The sequence below is a fragment of the Ostrea edulis genome, chromosome 6 (assembly GCF_947568905.1).
Source record: "Ostrea edulis chromosome 6, xbOstEdul1.1, whole genome shotgun sequence".
NCBI classification, from domain to species: Eukaryota; Metazoa; Mollusca; class Bivalvia; order Ostreida; family Ostreidae; genus Ostrea; species Ostrea edulis.
Genome location: NC_079169.1, coordinates 82,336,442 through 82,362,991, shown reverse-complemented (window position 1 = coordinate 82,362,991; position 26,550 = coordinate 82,336,442). Strand labels below are relative to the sequence as shown.

The 26,550-nt window shown below is 34.5% G+C and overlaps 1 protein-coding gene across 1 annotated transcript in view; it reads left to right on the top strand.

Annotated features, from left to right (window-relative positions):
- Positions 1–26,550, top strand: part of LOC125646260 (uncharacterized) — a 140,368-nt gene that overhangs the window by 10,230 nt on the left and 103,588 nt on the right. The window contains exons 4-5 of the mRNA XM_056140983.1: positions 10,717–10,903; positions 12,717–12,842. Of these exons, the coding sequence (XP_055996958.1) occupies positions 10,717–10,903; positions 12,717–12,842 (313 nt within the window). The remainder of the gene's footprint in view (positions 1–10,716; positions 10,904–12,716; positions 12,843–26,550) is intronic.

The following is a 26,550-nucleotide window of genomic DNA, read 5'->3' as shown; positions in this document are numbered from 1 at the left end:
TTGTAGAAATATTTCGACCCAATCGCAAATGAACCTCTAATGTGGAACGGCTCCATCAGATTCTGCAGCCATGTGTACACGAATGCAAATATGACGTCACACTCGTACGTTACAAAATGAAACGCGAGCTTTCAAATGTATCTAGTATTCTACCACTATGAATTTCCACTTATATGTGTATGTATTAGAGTGAATAAGACATTAATGATACCAAAACTGAATCTGTGGTGAAAATGTAATTAACACATTATACAGGGATTCGATTCTGGTCTTTTAACCTCTTCCAAATGCGCGCTTCCGGCAAAGAAATGAATCGGTTTGATGCAATTCTTGCGCCGATTCACGTCCGAGTCTTTTGCCGATTACGGAAAAGGACGAGCGTGTGATCCGATTGACTTCGACCGTGTTACCGGTCTTCTTCAGTCGTGTTTATCTCAAACTCCGTACAGTGTCAAATCCCCGGGACTACTTTCCCCTACGAATAATGACACTAAAACAGGCTTTCAAAACTTCTGCAGAAAAACGCAAGTTACTATACGCGTGTGATTCGGTTTTCTAAAATAGCAGATAGGGTGGCCACGTAGGGTTTAATTATTCCAGAATTAGTAGAAATAAATTCTTCTACACTTTGTGTAACGTTTAGACTGATTAAAAATTGACACTACTGGCCTTGACATTGGACTATGATTTTGAACGGAGTGTCATCGACGTAGTGATGATGATGCCGAGGCATCTGTGGAAACAGGAGGAAGATTTTATCGTATCAGGGTCACATTTCTGCGTATTGTTGTCATATTTGAGAGGGAATCCAATCAGGAAAGACAAGATACGCCAGGAACTTCTTTACTGATGGATAGGTTGTCCAGAAAAAGCGACAACATTCAAACAACCAGGTTAGTGACTCGGATTTTCTCAGAGATCTCGTATCTTTTGAAAAGTCCGTCAACTGTCCGTAGTGTCATAGACATGTTGATAAAGTTTAAGTGTACGTACATCTTCAGTGAAATACTACAGGCACAGATTAAAGATTGACTATCGAAGATTTTTTTAAAAGCCTAATTTCGTTTTTATAACTATCTTGAAATTGTTTCTAAAATGAAAGTGCTTGAGGAATCGCTAATATCAATCACTAGATCTTTATCGCATTAATTTGGTTATAGGTATTTCAGAATTATATCAATACATCTGTTGATCTATGCAAACAAATCTTTTAAAGAGAAGTGCCTCCTCTCCCACCCCCTCCCCCAAATTAACATTGTGGAGGTGCACTTTCAAAAATTATTTTTCAAATAGATAGTAATTGTGTCATGCTTGCTCCCAGTGTCATGCTGTTGAAGATGATGAACATATAGATCTGGTACAGGATTTTAAAAAGTCATATGAGTATCAATGACCATGATATGGTCTAGATTAAATCATACATATAACTTTGTACACCTTCCTAGATTCACACCTTGTGTTTACACACCAATACAAATAACTAGTGGCTCAAAAAAGAAAATCCAAAGAGAACAAATCCATATGTAGTGTAACTTAATTAAAACACATGTCTAATATAGATATCAGTTCAACACCTGACATTTTTTAAAATTAAAGTAATAATCCAGTATTAATTAAGATAAATTGTAAGTGAGATATAAGGTCTACGACTAATGTAGTAATGAAATAATTTCAATGATAGATAATGTGGGAATTTATATTATGACAGGACCAAAAGTTAACATACAGAGAAAATGATAAATATACTCTCACCACAGAAATGTCATCACTAATGTCATTGAAAATCCATGTTGTAATAAATATAAATCATTACATATTTGTGCAGTTAAAATCAACCAATGGAAATTCGGCTAAAACCAATGTAAGACATTTTTGTAAGTGTGATGTAAAGTCTATGACTAATGTAGTAATGAAATAATTTCAATGATAAATAAATGTGGCAATTTATATTATGACTTGACCCAAAGATAACATACAGAGAACTCAACATAAAAAAATTCCTTTCCAATGTCACACACGCACGCACGTACACACACACACACACACACACACACACACACACACACACACACACACACACACACACACACACACATATATATATATATATATATATATGACAATGAGGCTATCAATAGTGTAATAATGATAAAGTGTTTGCTAATAAAACATGATAAATTTTCTGAAAGTGTCATTTAGTTGTGTTTGATAGATACCTGTAGTTCTCATACAGTACATATTGAAGGAAAAAAGCCTCATGGGAGGCAAATTTGATGAAAAGGATATGCATAGATATGTATGATATACCGTACATATAGAATATTTATGGACTTTCTTGGTATACCTGTAGTAGGGAAAATGGTCAAAGTAAACTTTTCACATAAATTTTTATTTTTAAAGGGGGATCTTGGACCCCTTTCAAGGAGAAATAAATGCAAAATAGAATGGGTCATTCAAATCTGCAGTAGATCAACAGGAACAGAAATGACAAAACTGTGAATACTGTTGTATAGGGTTTTAAAACATGGTTCTTGAGGACATGATGGGGCCATATAAGGGTTCATTTTATTATATTTTATGAATTTTATTGAAGGACACAAAATACATGTGCAATATTTACATACACATATGTAATATACACTGTATAGTCATTAAAAATTTTCTAGGGCTAGTGTTTATCTACAAAAGAGTTATGATTCAGAATTATTTCCTGTTAAATCTTTGAAAATACCAAGAACAAATTGATTACAATATAATACAATTATGCATACACTGTAAGGGTGTGAATTTTGATTCGTTCAAACAGTGAGGTATTTTGGTGGTGGATGACAGTTTACAGGGGACTTAAAAATAATTCCATATCAAATTCATATAACTCATACGATACGTTGTTTTTTTTCTTATATAAACATTGAAGTGAAATTGTCACATATACAAAAGTAATGAAGTCAATTAAGTACAAGCAGACTGAAACAGTGTGGTGCTGAAAGATTCAATGTATTTCTGCAAGAATTTTTACCGTCTAATTAGAAATGGTCTTTATAAAATAAGAAATGAATTGTTGCTTGAAGTTAACTTGCTTTCCTAACTGGTCTTAATTTCAGAAAGATTTTATATGTTAAAAAGATGTTTTCTGGAAAGCTGCAAATCATTGAATTTGTTCAATTCTGTAAGAAAATGTATAATTACATGGGGGGCCAGAGTCATATAATTACAAATATCACCAGAGCATGACATATACTACAAAGAATTATACTTACGGCAAATAGAACTTGGGATTGGGTACCAATCTTTTCCACTTTTTATGACAAATATGCCTTTCATGTAGAATCAGGATATAGGGCTCACGGCGGGTGTGACCGGTCAACAGGGGATGCTTACTCCTAGGCACCTGATCCCACCTCTGGTGTGTCCAGGGGTCCGTGTTTGCCCAACTCTCTATTTTGTATTGCTTATAGGAGTTATGAGATTGATCACTGTTCGTTATCTTCACCTTGCATACAATGGAAAATGTAGTTTAAAAATATCATGAAATCAACAAACTAAGTCGCTTTATGCCAACAAGAGTAACAGTGAGTGTGGGTTTTTTTCTTTCTTCGTTTTTGCTTGTCGACCCCCCTCCCCCCTTTGTGTTAAAGCAAAGCCACATGTATGAACTGTACTAATATTATACGTCTCAAATGCAACCTGCGGACAAACGCTGATGTGTCTTAGAATATAGATAATGGTGACTGCAATTTTTGTTCGTTTAATTTGGGTAGATGGTGGGTTGTAATACACCTCAAGTTCATATATTTGTTTCGATCTGGGATGTTGAGTAAATTGTTACCTTCTCCTCCTATATGCCCATCTCCAGATATATACGTAAATTTCTTTATATGCTGTGCACAAATTTCTAAATGTAAGTCAATTATCAACGTCGCTTCACATATGGATCGCGAGAAACGTCAAAAGATTAATTTAGTTAACGTAAACTCTAATTTTAAAAATCCACATCGTTTACAGCGACAAGAAATAGGCCTGCATCAAATTCTTTTTAAAGTGAATACGAATGGACGTTTTCTTATCTGATTCTAGCGAAATTGCATTTATTTGAATCAAATAATTTGACTCTACAATTCTACTTACTTTATTTACCTTCTCTTTCATTGATTAATATAGTACGTTATTAATAACGGTTTATGAATATTTATTTGAAGAAATTTGAAAGAAAATGATAATCTAAGACTTGATAATCTATTAGAGGCAAGGGAAACGATATCGACATTAAGGAACCACTACGTGCACCATGAAATTGAATGATTGATCGCGTAAAGATTTTGCTGTGGATGTCATGATTTTTTTCCTAAACATCAGTTTTATAATTTACCGCGCTTTTGCAACTGTGACGTCATACCGTCAATACACGGTATTTTGGTAGGCTTTATATCAGAGACATATATATTATTTTTGCAATCTAAGGCTAATATCAGATTATTTTTTTCATTACAATATGCAAGAAAGTTGCCAAAATTTTTACTGAACTTCATTTTTGTTGCACATAAGAATCTTAAGAGCATCAGACACATAGTGTGTTTTTTTTCTGAAGGGAAAGGGGGGGGAGCAGAGAATAACTCACGATCGTCTAAAAATTCTTGATTATCAAACGAAAATTTAAAAAAAAAGGACCAAAAATTCATAACAGCTGTTCTATATAACTGAAAAATTGTTGAGTGTGGCGGAAAACATCAATCAATCAATCAATCTATCTATCTATCAATCTATCAACCAATCAATCTATATTCCAAACTTCAACATCATACATGTAATGAAGGGGACGGACTCGTCCTACAATGCAACGTAAGGGGTTGGAGGTTGTCGGTCAGTATATGAGACTTGAGTCATACTATGCATGTGAATATAAAGGAAAATCAACTTTATCAAAATTAAAAGTGTCCCGTCTCTGATTTAAAGCGCCCGAGAGTAAAGGATATCAAATTGGAACGGGACGGCGGTAAAACATATATATATATATATATATATATATATATATATATATATATATATATGTGTGTGTGTGTGTGTGTGTGTGTGTGTGTAGACAGTGGAAGGGTAGTGGTGTGTACACAACATCTGTACACGTGCTCTATCCACACTAGTGTTTGCAAGCTTTATAAGGCATATGAAATACTGCAAGGAAGATGTCACTAAGGACCAACAAGCTCCACTTTTAATTTTGTGTCTCTGTGCATCAAATACAGTATTTCTCATCTCCCACAAAATCTTTGAAGTAGAAAACTTTAACAAGAGATGGGAGATGTCTCTCATTATTCATGGAAATAATTGGCATTAACACTGTATTCTTTTAGTCCCTTAACTGACCCTGTGAAATGCAGAACCACACGACCTCTATCCTTGCTCTTGGTGACAAGGTACACAGACTTCTTAAAAGCAGTTGACCTTTGCTGTTCACTACAACAACCTTTTTCAAGACCACCAATTCTTTTAACACAACTTTCAAGAAAAGCAATAAAAGGGAACAGTCTAACAGATTGAAAGACACAAGGGTCTATGTATATTATAATCATAATTTTATGTTTGTTTATAAGGAACTCCTTGAGAGAAATTAAAAATATGTTTAATATTGATAATCAAGATTCCTTGTAGCCAATATTCTTTAAAGCTAAACAATAAGGTTATTATGATGTGCATTGAAGATAGTTATTCTTAAAGGGGCATTAGCTGTCATTTTGTTACCAAAAATGAATTAAATGAAAATTTCTCCATATCATACATGTATATTTCAGTAATAACACCAGTATTTAATTATTTCAAACACCTTTAAACCTCAAAACAGGCACATTAATGTGTATGAATATCACATGAATTTTGGTAATTAAATAATTATTGTCTTGCAAGATAATAATTCTTCCTTATGTATTTCTGTACACTAAAAGCGACAATCTATCGTCGTTATATTAGGTTTCTCTTGTTTTTGTACAAAATAAATGTTTTTACTAGACATTAATATATATTCCTATGTCATTGAGACATTTTGAGTAAAAAGGTTGCCATCACTTTCACAGCTAATGCCCCTTTGCTTCCATGATCCACTTCAAACTTTGTGAGCTGATAGGGGGTCACTAGGAGGGGTGCGATCAACTTTTCAAGTTTTCAAAATGGCCGCCGTTTCAAGATGGCCGCCAAAAAAACGTCAAAAACTCTAGGTTGTCGGATTTCAACCAAATTCTATTTTTAGGGTAATTTGGTGACCCCGAGTCCATTTCCACCATCAAAATTATTTTTGAGCCGCCATTTTCAAAATGACCGCCATATACTGAAATATTTCAAAGTGTTAAAATCTCTACAACATTAGGGTTCTGGGGTCAATTGAGGGTCCACAATTCATATCTAGCATCAGTATTTCCTTCCAATCAATATTCAAATTTTTCAAAATGGCTGCCATTGAAGAAAATGGCGGCCAAAAATCAAGTCCGTCGGATTTCAGCCAAATTTAGTTTCTAGAGTTCTTTCAGTATCCTGAGTGCATGTCTGGCATCAATAACCATTTCGGACATGGGGAGCTGTTCGGAGACAATTGTGTTGGCATCCCAACACAGTTATAGCTCGTTATTATTATTTTCTTCTTATTCTTATTATTCCTCTTCTTTAGTGAGAAATTTGTCCGACCGATTTTGTGAAAGTGCTTCGACAGATCCACTTCAAACTCTGTGAGCTGATAGGGGGTCACTAGGAGGGGTGCAATCAAATTTTCACATTTTCAAAATGGCCGCCGTTTCAAGATGGCGGCCAAAAAACGTCAAAAACTCAAGGTTGTCGGATTTCATTCAAATTCCATTTCTAGGGTACTTTAGTGACCCCAAGTCTATTTCCACCATCAAATTTTTTTTTAGAGCCACCATTTTCAAAATGGCCGCCATATACCGAAATATTTCAAAGTGTTAAAATATCTACAACATTTGGGTTCTGGGGTAAATGGAGGGTCCACAGTTCATTTTTAGCATCAGTATTCCCTTCCAATCTATTTTCAAATGTATCAAAATGTCCGCCATTGAACAAAATGGCGGCCAAAAATCAAGTCCGTCGGATTTCAACCAAATTTAGTTTCTATTGTTTTTGGAGGATCCTGAGTGCACATCAAAAAGCATTTCTGACATGGGGAGGTGTTCGGAGACATTTGTGTTGGCATCCCAACACAGTTATAGCTCGTTATTTTTGGTCTAAATCCAAGAGGTGTTTTAACAAAATATTAATGAATTTCTTATAGATAGTATATACATCACAGACAATAAGACGTGTTCACATACATGTAAACACCGAACTTCGTGTCTTTTTATGCAAGACGAAAGATTTTAGTGAAAATCCAGTGTTTGGGTTCAGTAAGTTCATCATCACTTTTATTTACATGTAAAATATATAATTTCAGCGGAAACCAGTTAGCGTTTGGTATAGGGAGAGTATTAGCTTTGTCTACAGCTGATGTACTATAATTATTAATAATCTGCGCCTGTTGTTAAATCTAATTGTTTGATTTCTCCCAAGTTGTTATAAATTTACTTCAAACGTTATGAGGTACTCATCATCAGAGTTCTTTCCACTTTGAAATAGCCGCGTAAAAATATCACCCCGCGTAAAAAGAATCAGTAAAGCAAAGCCGTTATAAAATTTCTAAAATGGGAATTTTATTATTTTTCAACGGGAATTAGTTGAGAAACGCATTAAAAGATAATTACATGTATCAGAATATTCATGCTTCACCTTTACACTTATGTATACTATATCGAAAAAAAACCCACTCACCCCCACCCCCAAACCCCAAACTTTTCTCAGTATTGGAAACATTTAATCAATTACCTGAAGATCAGCAAGTATAATTTTCCTTGCCAATTGATTTATGAAAAATATAACTTTTTCTGAAATGCAATAATCAAACCTGTGTATAATTCTATCAGAATTTACTATTCGTGTTAAAGTATGAAATAAAAAGACGTATCTTTATAGGGTTAAAAGTGTAAATAACACACACACACACAATAAAAATAAAATGTGATAATATATTTATATATAATATTGGGGGCGAGTTGTCTCAAGAGAAGGGGGCGAGTTGTCTCAAGAGAAGGGGGCGACTTGTCCTGAGAGAGGGCGAGTTGTCCTAAGAGGGGGCGAGTTGTCTTGAGGGCGAGTTGTCTTGGGGGCGAGTTGTCCAGCATTCTATAAAACATAAAAGCCCTAGCTTAAATAGCTCAAGATATATTTTTAAAAAGATTTTTCCTATATACTTGTATGTAAAACCTTTATCCCCTACTGTGTCCCACCCTACCCTCAGGGCCATGATTTTAACAAAATTGAACCTGCACTATGTCAGAGAGCTGTCATGTAAATTTGAACTTTCCTGGCCCAGTGGTTCTGGAGAAGATGAAAAGTCGACAGACAGATGACTGATAAAAGGTTATTAAAATAGCTCTATTGAGCTTTCAGCTCAGGTGAGCTAACAATATATCTTTTAAGAGGTTTCAGCATATATTTATCTTTCATTAATAAAAATTTCTTACTCTCTTAACACCAGGGACTGAATCCTCAATTTATGCCATGGAGTAGTAGTTAGGAGAAACAAATAATGTATAAATCCACTTAAAGAAAAAAGAAATTAGTATGATTTTTCTCTGAATTCCATAGACATATAACGGATAAATGTTATCCGCTATATGATTTTTTTTTTCAAATTAGGGCCCTCTTGCGCATACAGCATACATGGTTACTAAAACATTTCAATGTGCAGTGTTTATAAAAATGATAATAAAAAGAAAGAACAAAAAGGAGCAAAATATGCACTATTAATATGTCAGAGCAATGCCTATGTGAATACATACTGCAACTTTGCATTCTGAACAAGTAAATTAAACATACACATAATTATACAAGTCCATATTCCTCTCATTTCAGCCAACTGTGCGTTTACTAGTTCTGGTATACATGCTAGGCTATAACTGATAAATTTGATTACATCCCTCGCGCCTCCCATTTTCATCTTAACACTTTAGCCTACACCCCCTTGTTGGTGTCCACTCCCCCAAATCAATGTCTTATATTTAAAGCATATGTCAATATTGAATAAAAATTTCCGATTTTATGTTGAGGGTTGGACGAAAATACAATTATCATTTCAATGTAATGGGATTGTGAAACTACTAGGCTAATTTAGTCAAGACAGTTTTACATTTCATTCATGCATAGAATAGCCCTACTTACCTGATTTCACTTCTGGTGTGTCCAGGGATCTATGTTTGCACTACTTTCAGTTTTGTATTCTTCGTGAGATTTATGCGATTAATCGTTGTACATCATTTTCACTGGTCTATTATAACGGTAAGAAAGAAATAAAGAAGTTTTTCCTTCAAAGTCTCCGCTTTGTTTGTTTAGTGCCGACATTGCGCACTAGCATTCGCGATAAATACTAACTACCGGATACGTCTCTTTCATTTCGCTCACTTCCGCGCGAGACCATGGGTTGTTTTCATCTGCTCGTGTAGCACATTCGTATTATAATGGTCAAAGTTGATATTGTGCGAAAAACATTTGAGAAAGGTAAGAGTCTAATAATGAAATGAACAATACTCACCCGATCCCGTGGACACATCCTAAAATATGACTATGCGTACAATTAAATATTTGGTATTAGTAATGAAACATAATTTTAGAAATGTTTGTTTACAAAGCAGTCAACTACTGGCTTAAGTGAATACAAACAAGAAATATTACAGTAAGTAGTTAATCGTAAATACATCAATATTGTTATAATCAGTTATCATAACACGTTCTTTGCATACAAGTCTTACAAGACATTAATTATTAAAGACAAAAATGTTCCTTTTTGTTTATTCCGTGTGGTACATAAGTATTTGATTGTTTCTTCCATAAATTTTCTCTAAAGCGACGATAAATGTCATCTTTGTAAAGTTTTTCAATTCCTATTGCAGAATAATCGACAATACTATGATAATCCGTATAGAAATGAATCGCAACAGGGTCAACAGTTTCTCGTCTAATAAATGACAAATTCAAAACATGCCTTTGGTATAAAGATTAACCCAGTTTTTCCCACATATACAATTGTGTTGCATTTCTTGCAAAACACTCCATAAACTACATTGCTGGATTTACAATTGATACAATTTTTGATATATTTGTTACCGTTGCAGTCCTCAAATTGATTGGTTTTAATGACATATTGACATAAAGTACACTTTTTAGCACCATATGGCTTGCAAAACGTTTCTTTTCTAAAAAATAGAAAATTGTGTTTCAGAATGTCTTTTGAATTTTTGTCTCTTTTAAAAGCCACTGTGGGCATATCTTTAAAAACGTTTTTGAGGCAGTCAGAATTTTCCAAAAAAAAATTGACGGTTTTTTAAAAATCTTATGAATATTGGGCTTATAAGCCCTTTAGAATAGTCTACCACAAAGGGAACACGGTGACCCTGCTTCGTCTTTTTTCTGTAGTACTTTCGTGTGTGTAGTCGTGCGTTACGTTGCTATGAGGGATAAACACGACTGAAGAAGACTGGTAACACGGTCGAAATATTACTACAAAGTGTTTAGAGTTTTTTAAAATTATATTTTACTTCCAAAAAAGAGACTTGTATTAAATATATATATGCAAGGTGAAGATAAGGTGTATATATATATATATATATATATATATATTATGTTATTTAGGTTAATGCCATTGCGGGTGCCTGCCATACAAATAAGTCTAAACATTATTTGGGACAAGCAGTTGATCTTCAGTTGGACAAAGAGCCTACCGGTGGTAGAAATAAAAAACAAGAGAAATCATTCATGGACGCCTGTAAGGCTGCTGGAGGTTGGACTCACGGAGGGACTCATGTTCATTGTCAGATAGGTTAACACAAGTTTATCTTTATCGAATCAAGAGCAAGATTAGTCGATTTTCTGCCCCCCCCCCCTCTACCCAAAAGGTGTTCTTGCACATCCATTTTTTGCGATATTCCTTTGACGTTACCAATTCATGGGCTTTTGACGTCACAAAGTCTTGGGCGCCTTTGAACTGGTATATAGTGCCCAGAGGCTTTGTGTGTCATTATATTGTTTTTTGTTTCGTTGTACATGTATATTGTAGGTATTTGTGTGCTTCATTGTTTTTTTTTTTTATTTGAGAACAAACTTGAATACCATCACAGTGTCATCCACTTCTGCTTCATACTTAGATATTTTATTGAAAATAGATATTAACGACAAACTAACAACTCAACTTTATGATAAACGGGATGATTTCAGCTTCTCCATCGTCATCTTTCCATTTTTATGTAGCAATATTCCATTGTCACCTGCATGTGGTGTTTATATATCTCAACTGATTCGATACGCAAGAGCTTGTTCTGAGTATGATCGGTTTTTAAATCAAGGCAGGCTACTGACAAACAAGTTGATTGTGCAGGGGTTTCAACAATCTCGTATAAAATCAGCATTTCGTAAACTCTATGGTCGTTAAAACAATCTAGATTGCCAATAGAACCTATCATTGGGTCAAATGATGTTTGACTTGTTTCATACTGATTGTTAAGCCGTTCTTGGCACACGAATTTTGACCACGGATGGCTCCATTAATCTGACCAAAATATAGGATTCTTGGCGGGTGTAACCGGTCGACAGGGGATGATTACTCCTCCTAGACACTTGATCACACCTCTGGTATATCCAGGGGTCTGTGTTTGCCCAACTCTCTATTTCGTATTGCTTATGGGAGTTATGAGATTGATCATTGTCATTATTCATTATCATAGTTGATATTTATTTCATTGACAAATTCACGTGCGTTCATTCATTTGTTCATTCATTCTTTCATTCATTCCTTGTATGAGAGTTAATTCCCTTTGATAGTGACTACTATTATTGGAATGCCCGGGGGAGTAAGAGTGTGTTAGACTTGTTTTTCTAGTTCTGTGAGTGAGTGCGTATGTCTAGCGCTAACTTTAACATCACGCACCTGTTTTTGTCATTAAAAATCCCGACACCTCAAGAGACGGACCTGAACATAAGTAGCTCATTGACAAATCTTCTAGATTTCCAAAGCTGTCTTGCATGGTAAGATTTTATTTTAAATAAAAACTATTTTATATATCAATTTAACTAAAATAATTTGATTTAGTAAAATTATTTCCACATTAAAACTTTGAGCGCGGTTGGACGTATGTGAGTTGATTTCATTATATTTGTAGATTACCACGTTTACCACTTTCATCGTGTTCATGATTCCATGATTTAAATAAACATCTTTATCATCTTTATCTGCGTTTGGAGTCAATCTGAACTCGTGAAAAATCTTTCATACAACATTATTTTACCCTTGACAGTGATAAGAGTGGTAGAATTTTATGTAATACTCAGGTGACCGATCATGCCTGTGGGCCTCTTGTTAACGATCAAGAGAATAAATCATAAGTAGAAGTCAGAGTATGTTGAAACATGATCGTATTTAAACCCATTGTTTAAATTATTTCATTAATGCATATATTTTCACTCTCTTATCACATATCAAAAATATTAATACGTGTTGTGTGTACATCATCAATATACATGCATATTTACTTCAACATATTTAAATCCTTATAAAATGTTAATGTAAAATTAAGGTTAATAGTTTGAAAATTCTAATGAGATCAGAAGAATATGTAGTTTTTTTCCTTTCATTTAAGCTGGTGATGAAGCATGCATTACTGAAGGAGGTACTTGTCAGGAGAATGACCGAATGTGTGACGGGGAGTATAAAACTGGTCTTTGTGGAGGGGGAATCAACAGACAGTGTTGTCTTCCAGCCTCAGGTACTCTGGAAGAATCTAATTTATGCAACAGTCCTTTTCACATGTATTTAAATTTCGTATGAATTCAATACTCATTTTATTGATCTCCAGAATTTAAGGATATTTTAAATTCAACTAGTTTTAATTGTAACGGGGACCGTTACGTTTGTTATCGTCCTTTAAAAATTAAACATTTGAAAAACGATGCACGCGCATGCGCATTCGCGTTGGCAGTTTTTGCTACACTAATATATAGATACACATATTGTCTACGTTTGCTGTGAATATCATTTCATTCGCTTCATAAATAAGATAGTTACAGACGTTTTAGTATTATCCAATCAAAATGAAGTGCACGTGCATCCACGTGCAAATTGGTAATTTTGACCATGCAAAGCACTTAAGGGTCTCAATATATACCTATGATATGAATATCAAGCAATTTTGATGAACAACAAAAAAGTTAGACTGATTCCAAAGTTAGTGTACAAATTTTGTAATGCACGATAAAATAACTATTATTTTTCATATCTACAAATGATATACTATCATCCTATTTAGGTTTCATATCGATCCCTTTAATATTCTGATTTTCCATTTTTTGTACCAAAATTACAGTGCACGTGCGCGTGCGTGCATGCACGTGCAGACAAAATGACTATCGTTATGCACATCTACAAACGCTATACTATTATCCTGGAAAATTTCATATCGATCCCTTTTGCAGTTTCTGAGAACACTATGGGACAAAATAGTACCGGAGAAAAAGAATAATAACTAGAAACTCATTACTAGTAATGAGTAGGTCTTCCGTTATACTACTTCCTGTCGAGATCGAAGAGCTCCAATCGAATAAATATTCCATTCTACACCTTAATAATTCTCAACTAATCATACTCTTAACTTTCAACAAAAATACCCATGTTTGAGACAACTTCCGATTTTTCGGTCGGCACTTCCGGTGGACATATTTTACATGAGCAAGACCTAATCAGCATCCATATTAGCCCCGATATCTGTCAAAACAAAAAAAAAACTTTAAAAAATGACATTTTTTATATCGCTTCCTGTCACGACCGAAAGTGACGGCTACGTACGATTCTCATATGATGCAAACACACTGATGACTGACTATCACTGCTGAAAACTTGAGACTTCAGTCGTTCACATTTGCTTGAACAAATTCTCATTTTGAAGACTGCAAATCTCGCGACCGGAAGTAGATTTCACCAAAATATTTTACGTTATTCTAGGTATTTGCAATGTCTATAATATACAAGAAAATCATTTGTAATATTCCATATACAAGCGAGATTTAAGGCAAAGTCAAAAACTCAATTTTTCCAGTTTTTCTCTTAAAACAGGAAGTTGCCGTTTTTTCTTCCGGTAGGATCAACATATTTCAAAACAACAAGAATAAAGCAATAAACTAATGTTCGTTTTGAGTCAAAAGAAAAAATCTGAAATTTTGGATTTCTTTGATCACTTCCGGTGACGACCGGAAGTGACGGCTTACGGAGTTAACCATATTCTTTAAACCTACTTGTCATGATCTATCATTCCTGAAAGTTTAGTGCCTTAATCTTTAACCGTTTCCGATATCTCCCGCTGACAAGATTTTTTCTAAAAAAAAAAACACAAACCGGAAATTGGACATATCTGACGACCGGAAGTGAATTTTGAAGAAATGAAAAGAGTTGTTCGAGGTATTCTTATTCTCTATCATCCCTGAAAATTTCAAGGAAATCCAGCCATATCTGAGAAATCAAGGAGAAAACAAAATTAATAATAATAATAATAATAACTAGACACGCATTACTAGTAATGAGTAGGTCTTCCGTTTGTTCACTTCCGGTAAAGAGTTTTCTGATCCTACGAAAACCATTCAAATATATCAGAGAATGTACTTTAACAATAAATGAGAAGTGTATTATCGAATTTTTTACTCATTTCTTGTAACTTCCGGTGACGACCGGAAGTACTATTAAGATGTGTTTTCCTACAAATGACAGCGACTGTCTATATTCCCTGTAAATTTCACGTCTCTATCTGAAAGAGTTCTCAACAAAAAGAAGTAAACTAAAGAAAGAAAAAGTAGTAGGTAACTACCGACCGGAAGTCAATTTTGAAAAACAAAATTGTCAAAACTCTAGAAGTTCATACTATTCTTAAGACATGTGAAAATCATATCAAACACTTCAAATATAAGCGAGATTTATGGGGACAAAGAGACGAAAAGTAAAAAAGTATTTTATCAAGAAACCGGAAGTAGTCGTTTTGACTACCGACGGGGTCAATATTCTTTTGACACTTTGAAATAGACTTAATAAACTAGTATAGGTTTCAATTTAAAAGAAAAAGTTTGAAATTTACGATTATTTCAGTCACTTCCGGTGACGACAGAATGTGACGGTCGACATGCTCAACCCCCTATTGCATGCTTACAGAGATTGATCATTCCTAAATATTTGATGAACCTATCTTTTACCCTTTCCAAGAAAAATGCTGGAAAAAATCTCGTTTGAGAAACAGAAAATCGGCCATATTTTCCTACCAGAAGTGAATTTTTGAAAAACAAAAAAATAACCACAGCAAGGTCATTTCATAAGACATTAGTCCTGAAAATTTCAAGAAAATCTACCCCGCCATCTCTGAGAAATCACTCGAAGAAATCGGAAAATCGTCATTTTTTTTTCAAATACTTCCGGTATAGAGCGGAAGTGACAAATGAAAAAATCGAAAGTATGTGTACAATGGACTAATGCTAGTTGATCAACCCTACAAGTTTCAAGCGTCTATATATATTCGTTATTGAGAAGCTGAAAAAACAAAGTTTGAATTTGTCCAACCCCTATATCCCGACCGGAAGTAAATTTTCGAACAATATTTGACAGTACTCTAGACATTTATAGTGTCTACAATATATGTTAAATACAAGTCAAACACTTGTTTAGTGAACGAGATTTAAGGAATTGAAAAAGGAGAATTTGAAAAGTTTTTCCTTAATTACCGGAAGTGGACATTTCGACTTCCGGTGGGGTCAACGGTTTTCAATACTCCAAAAGACACCTGATAAAGTGGTATAGGTTTCGATTCAACAACTACAACTTTAATTTTTCGATTCATTTTATCACTTCTGGTGACGACCGGAAGTGACGGCCGACATTCTGAACCCCCAACTGCATGCCTACAAAGTGAGATGTATTAACTCTGAAAATTTGGTGACCCTATCGTTTACCGTTTCTGAGAAAAACGCTGCACAACGAAAACAGCTAATAAGCCATATTTGCCGATCGAAAGTGAATTTTGAAAAAATGAAAAAAGCTGTTCGAGGTATTTTCATTCTCTATCATCCCTGAAAATTTCAAGAAATCTATCCAGCCATCTGTGAGAAATCAAGGGAAAAAAGAAATAATAATAACTAGAAATGCTCTCGTTGCGAGCAACAAATAGGTCTTCCGTCCAATTTCTGACGAGATAGGATCTTGACTGGGATAATTCAATTAGTGAAGAACGACTATACATGAAAGAAATAAACATGTATATGTAAGACGTGATTTATCAATTATAAACAATTTCGGTTTTGTTTTATTCACTTTCGAGTATCTCGGGAGTCCATAAAACGACTAAAAATTCCAAGTGGACCGCGTAGGAAACTACACTAAAAATTTGCATGAAAAATACTGAGTTTTTTGGACAACTTCCTGTTTCAAACAACCAACTTCCGGTGGAAATGGTATGACTTATTACACCCTTTTAAATAATGTAATGAGCATTAGAATTTCAAAAAATGAAAAATTACATATAGTTATGGTACTTCCGCTGGATGACGGAAGTGACGGCAAGAAAAATGAAACACGTATGTCACATCTACAAGTCACCATCTAACATTCCTGAAAGTTTTAAGACTCAATCTTTGATTATTTATGAGAAAACGCTTGGAGAAAAATACCCAGAAATCGTAGATATTTAACGAACGGAAGTGAATTTTCAAAAAAAAATAAAATAATAATTCACTATACTCTAAAGATGGATAATGTCAATTATATATGTGAAAATCATATCAAACACTTGATTTATAAGCGAGAGATAGGATAGCAAAGAAAGACCAATTCTTCGAAGTTTTTCTCTAAAAACCGGAAGTTGCTGGTTAAACTTCCGGTAAGTTCAGCATTTTCTGAAACTCCGAAAGTGACCTAATTAATCAATGCAAGTTTTGTTTCAAAAGTATAACTTTGAAATTTGTTGTTTCTTTTGTTCACTTCCGGTGACGACTGGATGTCACGGATGACAATGATAAACCTTATTACAAAGTTAAACGTCAATATCTATCATTCCTGAAAGTTTCAAGACTCAATCGTAAATCATTTATGAGAAAACGCCCGGACAAAATGTCCTTTGAAGAGCGGAAATTCTGCCCTAACCTGAATTTTGAATTAGTATTAAAGGATATCTTAGACATGGATAATGTCAATGATATCTGTAAATATCGTATTAAAAAGATGCTCAATAGGCGAAGTATACGCGAACAAAAAAAAAACGGTTTTTCTTTAAAAACCGGAAGTTGCTGGTTAAACTTCCGACGAGTCTAACATTTTCTGAAACGCCAAAACAGACCTTATAAATCTATGCGAGGTTTGTTTCAAAAGCAAAATTTTGAAATTTGACATTTCTTTTTTTCACTTCCAGTGACGGCCGGAAGTGACGGATGGTAATAATAAACCTTATTACAGAGCTACAAGTCACCATCTATCATCCCTGAAAGTTTCATGATTCAATTTTTAACCGTTTATGAGAAAACGCCCGAACAAAATGTCATTTGCAAAACGGAAATTCGACCGTAATTCGCGACCGGAAGTGAATTTTGAAATAATATCAAAAGGTTCCCTAGAGATAGATATTGTCAATAATATCTGTAAATATCGTATTAAAAACTTGATCAATAAGCGAGATATACGAAGACAAACAAAAACCAATTTTTCGAAGTTTTTCTCTAAAAGCCGGAAGTTGCTGGTTAACTTCCGGTAAGTCTAACATATTCTGAAACGCCGAAAGAGACTTTATTAATCTATGCAAGATTTGTTTCAAAAACAGAAATTTGTGATTTGACGTTTCTTCTCTTCAGTTCCGGTGACGACCGGAAGTGACGGATCGCATTGATAAACCTTATTACAGAGGTACAGGTTGCCATCTATCATCCCTGAAAGTTTCAAGACTCAATCTTTCACCGTTTATGAAAAAACGTCTGGACAAAATGTCATTTTAAAAACGGAAAATCGGACGTAACTTGCAACTGGAAGTAAATTTTCAAAAATTGAAATGGATATATATATATATCAATGGATATATAAACTTCAGGTGAAAACGCATTACCCCAGAAAATTTGAAGCAAATCGATCGAGCCATCTCTGAGAAATGCTCTGCACAAAATCGGTAAGGAAAAAAAAGAATAAAAATAATAAAAAGAAAAGTGAAAAATCAACAATAGAACGAGCTATAACTGTGTTGGGATGCCAACACAAATGTCTCCGAACACCTCCCCATGTCAGAAACGGTTTTTGATGCCACTCAGGATCCTCCAAAACCCTAGAAACTAAATTTGGTTGAAGTCCGACGGATTTGATTTTTGGCCGCCATTTTCTTCTATGGCAGCCATTTTGAAAAATTTGAAAATAGATAGGAAGGAAATACTGATGCTAAAAATGAACTGTGGACCCTCCATTTCCCCCAGAACCCAAATGTTGTAGAGATTTTAACACTTTGAAATATTTCGGTATATGGCGGCCATTTTGAAAATGGCGGCTCAAAAAAAAAATTTGATGGTGGATATGGACTCGGGGATCACAATATCACCCTAGAAATAAAATTTGGTGGAAATTCGACAACTTTGATTTTTTGACGTTTTTGGCCACCATTTTGAAACGACGGCCATTTTGAAAATTTGGAAAGTTGATTGCACCCTTCCTCATGACCCCCTATCGGCTCACAAAGTTTGAAGTAGATCAGTCGAAGCAGTTTCATATAATCGTGCGGAAAAATTTCTCACTAAAGAAGAGGAAAAATAAGAAGAAAATAATAATAACAAGCTATAACTGTGTTGGGATGCCAACACAAATGTCTCCGAACACCTCCCTATGTCAGAAATTGTTTTTGATGCCAGATATGCACTCAAGATCCTCAAAAAACCCTTAAAAATAAATTTGGTTGAAATCCGAAGGACTCGATTTTTGGCCGCCATTTTCTTCCATGGCGGCCATTTTGAAACATTTGAAAATTAATTGGAAGGAAATACTGATGCTAGAAATGAATTGTGGACCATCAATTTACCCTATAACCCAAACGTTGTAGAGATTTTAACACTTTCAAATATTTCGGTATATGGCGGCCATTTTGAAAATGGCGGCCTGAAAAAAAATTTTAATGGTGGAAATTGACTTGGGGTCACCAAATTACCCTAAAAGTAGAATTTGGTTGAAATCCGACAACCTTGAGTTTTGACATTTTTTGGCCCCCATTTTGAAACGGCGGCCATTTTGAACATTTGAAAAGTTGATTGCACCCCTCCTAATGACCCCCTATCAGTTCACAAAGTTTGAAGTGGATCTGTGGAAGCACTTTCAAATAATCGAGCGGACAAATTTCTCACTAAAGAAGAGGAAAAATAAGAAGAAAATAAGAATAACGAGCTATAACTGTGTTGGGATGCCAACACAAATGTCTCCGAACACCTCCCCATGTCAGAAATGGTTTTTGATGCCAGATATGCAATCAAGATCCTCAAAAAACCCTAGAAACTAAGTTTGGTTGAAATCCGACGGACTTGATTTTTGGCCGCCATTTTCTTCCATGGCGGCCATTTTGAAACATTTGAAAATAGATTGGAAGGAAATACTGATGCTAGAAATGAACTGTGGACCCTCCAATTACCCCCAGAAACCAAATGTTGTAGAGATTTTAACATTTTCAAATATTTTGGTATATGGCGGCCATTTTGAAAGTGGCGGCTCAAATTTCTTTTTTGAGGCTGGGAATAAACTCGGGGTCACCAAATTAACCTAGAAATAAAATTTGGTTGAAATCCGACAACCTTGATTTTTTGACGTTTTTGGCCGCTATTTTGAAACGGCGGCCATTTTGAAAATTTCGAAAGTTGATTGCACCCCTCCTCATCACCCCCTATCAGCTCACAAAGTTTGAAGTGGATCTGTCGAAACACTTTCATAAAATCGAGCGGACAAATTTCTCTGGAAAGAAGAGGAATAAAAAGAAGAAGAAGACTAGAAATTATCTCGTTGCGAGCAACGAATAGGTCTTCCGTCCAATTTCTGACGAGATAGGATGTTGACTGGAAGAATTCAATTAGTGAATTAGTGAAGAACGACTATACATGAAAGAAATAAACAGATACATGTAAGACATCATTTATCAATTGTAAACAATTTCGGTTTTGTTTCATTCACTTTCAAGTATCTCGGTACTCCATAACACGACTAAAAATTCCAATTGAACCACGTAGGAACCCACACTAAAAATTTCCATAAAAAATACTGAGTTTTTGGACAACTTCCGGTTTCGAACAACCAACTTCCGGTTTCGAACAACCAACTTCCGGTGGAAATGATATGACTTATTACACTCTATTAAATAATTTTATGAGGATTGGAATTTAAAAAATGAAATATTACATATTTTTATGGTACTTCCGGTGGATGACGGAAGTGACAGCAGGAAAGTTGAAACACATATGTCACATCTACAAGTCACTATCTAACTTTCCTGAAAGCTTCAAGACTCAATCTTTGAGTATTTATGAGAAAACACTTGGAGAAAAAAAAAAACGGAAATCGTACATATTTAACGAACGGAAGTGAATTTAGAAGAAGAAAAAAACAACAATAATTCACTATACTCTGAAGATGGATAATGTCAATTATATATTTGAAAATCACAAAAACACTTCCTTTATAAGCGAGAGATATGACAGCAAAGAAAAACCATTTTTCCGAAGTTTTTCTCTAAAAACCGGAAGTTGCTGGTTAAACTTCCGGTAATTCTAACATTTTCTGAAACGCCGAAAGAGACCTAACTAACCTATATAAGTTTTGTTTCAAAAGCATAATTTTGAAATTTGACGTTTCTTTTGTTCACTTCCGGTGACGGCCAGAAGTGACGGATGGCAAAAATAATACTTTATTGCACAGCTACAATTCATAATCTATCATCCCTGAAAGATTGAAGACTCAATCTTTAACTGTTTATGAGAAAACGCCCGGACAAAATATCATTTGAAAAACGGAAATTCGGCCGTAACTTGTGACCGGAAGTGAATTTTGAAATAGTGTTACAGGGTTCTATTAAGATGGATAGTTTCATTAAAATCTGTAAATATCGTATTAAAAGTTTGATAAATAAACGAGATATACTAGGACAAAGAAAGACCATTTTTTCGAAGTTTCTCTCTAAAAACCGGAAGTTGCTGGTTAAACTTCCGGTAAGTCTAACATTTTCTGAAACGCCGAAAGATATCTAGTTAATCTATGCAAGTTTTGTGTCAAAAGCATTAGTTTGAAATTTGACGTTTCTTTTGTTCACTTCCGGTGACGGCCGGAAGTGACGGATGGCAATGATAATACACTATTGCATAGCTACAAGTCACCATCTATCATCCCTGAAAGTTTGAAGTCTCAATCTTTAACCGTTTATGAGAAAACGCCCGGACAAAATGTCATTTGAAAAACGGAAATTCAGCCGTAACTTCCGACCGAAAGTGATTTTTGCAAAACCAAAAAAACCTTTCTAGACAATCCTATTTTACATCTTTCCTGAAAGTTTCATGAAAATCTATCATGCCGTTTTAGAAAAATCGCGTGCACAAAATCGGTAAGAAAAAGAACAATAATAATAATAATAGAGGAAAAGAAACATAAGGTCTTCCGTTGAGACGGAAGACCTTAAAAATAAGAATAATAAGAAACGGAGCAAAAACAATATGTCTCTGACACTTTGTGTTCGGAGACATAATAATAGAAGACGGAAGACCCTAATAAAAAACAGTAGAATCACTATAAGGTCTTCCGTCTGGAACGGAAGACCTTAATAATAAACATAAGGTCTTCCGTCTGGAACGGAAGACCTTAATAATAAACAGTAGAATCACTATAAGGTCCGTAATAATAATAATAATAAGAAGAAGAAACAAAGTAAAAACAATATGTTCCCAAACTTTGTTTGGGGAACATAATATTACCATCAGAAGGACAAAAATGTTTTCAGAAAATGAACGTAACTCCTTCATTCTTTGTCCATTTTCTCTGTTTAATTTACAGATAATCATATCATTCTAAATAGAAATAGAGTAAGAAGAAAGAAATGTATTCGAATTTGTAAATAAATGCATTTCCTAACAATCATTTGGCACCCTGGCGTTTACAAAGTAACGATTTAAAGGGAATCAGTAGAAATAACAAGAAATGTTTGAAAATCGTATATGTCCTCGCAAAATTTTAAAGGGTTACACACATGTATTATTTAATTGATAGTAATGACAAAACAATTGAAGATATGCAACGGACAATACATTTCTACGTCCAGAGTGGATTGACCTTTAACCATGTGACCTAAAAATCAATAGAGGTTATCTACTCCTTAGGATGTACATCAATTTATACCATGGAAATAGCAATATATATATATATATATATATATATATATATATATATATATATATATATTGCTATTTCCATGGTATAAATTGATGTACATCCTATATATATCCAAAATTGAAATAGAGTCTCAGTAATCGGATACTAATATTTAAAAAATATGAAAAGAAAACACAGAAATCCTCCGTAAAGCTTTAGCGCTTTCATTACATCTTCAGAAGGTTTACAAAAATGTATACATAGCAGTATCATAGTAACAGTGATTATGACGTCAAAGTAAGCGGAACGTTAAATGTCTATATTGTGACGTCATGGATATTGTACAACAATGATCTGGAAAAAGTACGGGAAAATCATAGGCAATTATAAAAGACTATTAAGTTTTGGCTTTAGAATAGCAATGAAATGTTTTTCTTTTTCCCGTCTCTGAATAGCACTGGCACATCTGAGTTTATAAAATGGGAAAATGTTAAATCGTTTTTTACCACACGTTTCCAGGTGTGCACTTAACTGGATTTGTCTGTATTCAGGTGTACTGATGTGCTGCTTATGTACACGTACACGGGCACGGAGAGTGTTGCCAGTTTCACCAATGTAATATTCCTTGCATCCAGGACATGTGATGGCGTATATGACATCCTTTGTATCGCATGACATGTTAGCATTAACTTTAAATTCTCGTCCGTTAAAATTATAACTGGTCCCTTCTGTAATGTAGTCACATGTACCGCATCGAGGGTCCGTACACTTTGACACTGTATAAGTATGGTCATCTAATTGGGAGGAACAAAGTATTCTCTTAAGATTTTTGGGCTGGCGTTTACTGCTAATAAAACGACAGTTCTTGTATATGCCTTTTGTTTGTTCATCTTCCCTAAGTAGCTAATTTAATTCATAAACATTTTTACTGAGATAAAATCCGCGAAACAATGTGACGTCATAATTGAAATCAGTATATCACTAAGTATATATTAAATTCCGATTTTATTTTTTATTTAAGTTTTATTTATGCATAAAATAAACCATGCAGCTACTAAGATCCAATGAAAGTAAACTGATGACGTCATGACTATACATCGAGTGACGTTGACACATGCAAGGAATTTGTTTATATGTGCCATGCAAATATCGACAAAATGTGGAGTATTTGAAATATATAACATGGGATATATATGTCAAACGCTGAGAATTTATTGATATTAAGAAGGTATGTTGTTATCTTTCATTGACAATTTTGTTTAACGGAGAAAACATTCCATTTAGCATGTTGATTCGATTTTCCTCTGTCACAGACTGAAATAAAACTGCAAAAGTAGCACATTAGGCCGCATACTTTTAGAGACTTTTTATACACCGTTTGAAAGGTCATAAACTAATGTACACGACAATTACTGATAGAATCGTCTGTTAAAAAAACTTTTAAAGAAAACTGCATAGCATCAGCCATCCGTGCAAAATGTAAAACATGGGCTAGATGGTTTCGTGTTTAAATGTTCAATAATTATTTCTTATTGAAAGTGGTAGGATTCTATCAGTAATTCTGATATACAATGGGTGTTTTACCGTCATTATCGCCAGTTAGACCAATATTTAAATCTTGGGATAATGTGTTACTTTTACATTTTCTATTAAGGTACCTCCATGATCTATTTATAACAGTCATGCAATGACGTCATACGGAAGCGCATGTTTGTCATGTTGTTATGATACAAATTGTTCTCATTTAAACAACCAAAATAGTTTTTAAGAGTTAGTAGCTCCCTCTCTGTGTAAGACCGATTTTAAAAATGATGCAGTTTACGTGCATAAATGAAGCATGACCTGCCTTAACATACCCGCGTAATAAATACAATTTTAATTCCTCCAAGCGGATATCCCTCGTATCATGGTACAAATCCTTCTTGTGAGATTATATGGTATAACTGTTTTAGTATGGTGGGGATGGCACGATCCGAAATGCAGGTATTGGTGGGTATCTGTGGGCTTATAATAAATATCCGTATTTAAGCTGGTATTTTCTTTTAATATAAGAACGTCAAGAAATGGCATTTGCGTATCATCTGTTTCCATCGTGAATTTGATATCCGAGTTCAGTTGGTTTAGTAGATCGTAAAACTCCGATAACTTATCGACATCATCATCCCACAAGATAAAACAATCATCTAAATATCTCTTCCATTTAGACTGTATATTATTTGCAAATTCTGCCCCCATAACGTACATAGTTGATCATGTAACTTATGTTCTAGATAACCTAGGGTTAATGTTGCATAGGTAGGTGCGACGTTTGTCCCCATTGCAGTTCCCTTAGTTTGGAGGTAATGATGGTCGGAAAAAGCAAACGAGTTGTTGTCTAGAACTAATTTTAGTGCTTCTAAAATAAAATCCTGTTGGAATCTGTCATTAAGTACATCGGGATAGTTTTCCGTCCAGAATTTTACCGCTTCCAATCCTAATTCTGTAGGAATATTAGTATATAAACTAATAACATCCAGAGTGACAAGTTTAGTGTTGGAGGTGACCTGAGTAGGTAAATGATTTATAAAATCCAGATCGTCTCTTACAAAGCTGGGTACTTTTTGGCAATATGATTTTAAAAGTATATCCAATAAATGACTCAGTCTCTGCGTTGAACAGTTTGGTCCTCCTACTATGGGTCTGAAGGATAAGTCCGCTGGATCCAGACAAGTAATACATACACTATTTTGATTTGCTATGGCATCCTTAATAATTTTAGACTTGTGAACTTTAGGTAAACCATAGAATTGACTCTCTCGGAATTCAAAGTTTGTCAGGTAGTCCTGTTCTTTATCTGTTAAACCTTCCGATAGTGGTCCATATACTAGATTTTTAATTTTTGTAATGGTTTTCTTCTCATGACAATTATGTAGTCTATCATAAAAATTGTTGTCTTGTAACATTTGTAAAATTTTATTTTTGTAGAAATCCTTATTCATTAAGACAACTCCACCTCCTTTATCGGCCTCTTTGATAATGATAGTTGGGTCATCACGGAGGTTTTTAAGAGCATTTTCCTCTTCTGTAGAGAGATTAGATTTAATATTCCTGGGTTTGTTTGGAAAATGAATATTTTCTAATGTGTCGCAAACGGCATCCAAAGTTCTATTTCTTCCTCGTTTTGGATTGAACTTTGATTTATTTCTTACAAGGTTTGTTGGCTCTGCCTCTGTAGACTCGGATTCAGATTCACTGGTCTCACTTTCATGAAAATATTCATATAATCTGAGTCGCCGAGTATAGGCTTTAACATCCGTTTTAAGCTCTTGATTATTGACATGAGGTGTAGGGGTGTATTTTAGACCCTTAGACAGTAGTTTTATTTCGGAATCCGTTAGTTGTCTATCAGAAAGATTAAATACTTTTGGTTCTGTCTTAATTATATTCCTGGGTGTATCCCTTGAATTGCTGTTGTTGATAACCGTGGTATTTGGTTCTTGTATCTCTGGTCTTGGCTCATTTTGCCTCCTCCTAAAAAATGATTACACCTGGGCCATCATTTTCTAAAGGAATAAATTCATTTTGGGGAAAACGAAAAAATACAAATAAGAATCAATACGAGAATTCTAAATCCAAAAATCAAATCTCTCGTAGTGCTATTCCGCAATATCGACAGATTCCTAAGCATCACAAAGCTATAAACAGGCGGAATCAGGACAATAGCGGACAAAATGAAAATAACCAAGGGTATAGTAGAAATAGACGTCCACCAAACTTTTACAGAAACCAAAGAACCACGTATATCGGAAGAGGGGTACGCAACTATTTTTTAGGGGATCAAAGTTTTACATAGAAATATATAGGGAAAGTCTTTAAAAAAATTCTTCTTAAGATCCATTGGGCCAGAGAAGTTTACATTTACATAAAAGCTTCCTGACATAATGCAGATTCAAGTTTGTAAACATAACGGACCCCGAGGGTAGGGTGGACCGCAAAAAGGGATCAAACCTTTAGATACAAATTAGTGAAAATCTTTAAAAATCTTCTTACGTACTACTGGGCCTGAAAAGTTTACATTGACATGAAAGCTTTATGACGTAATACAGATT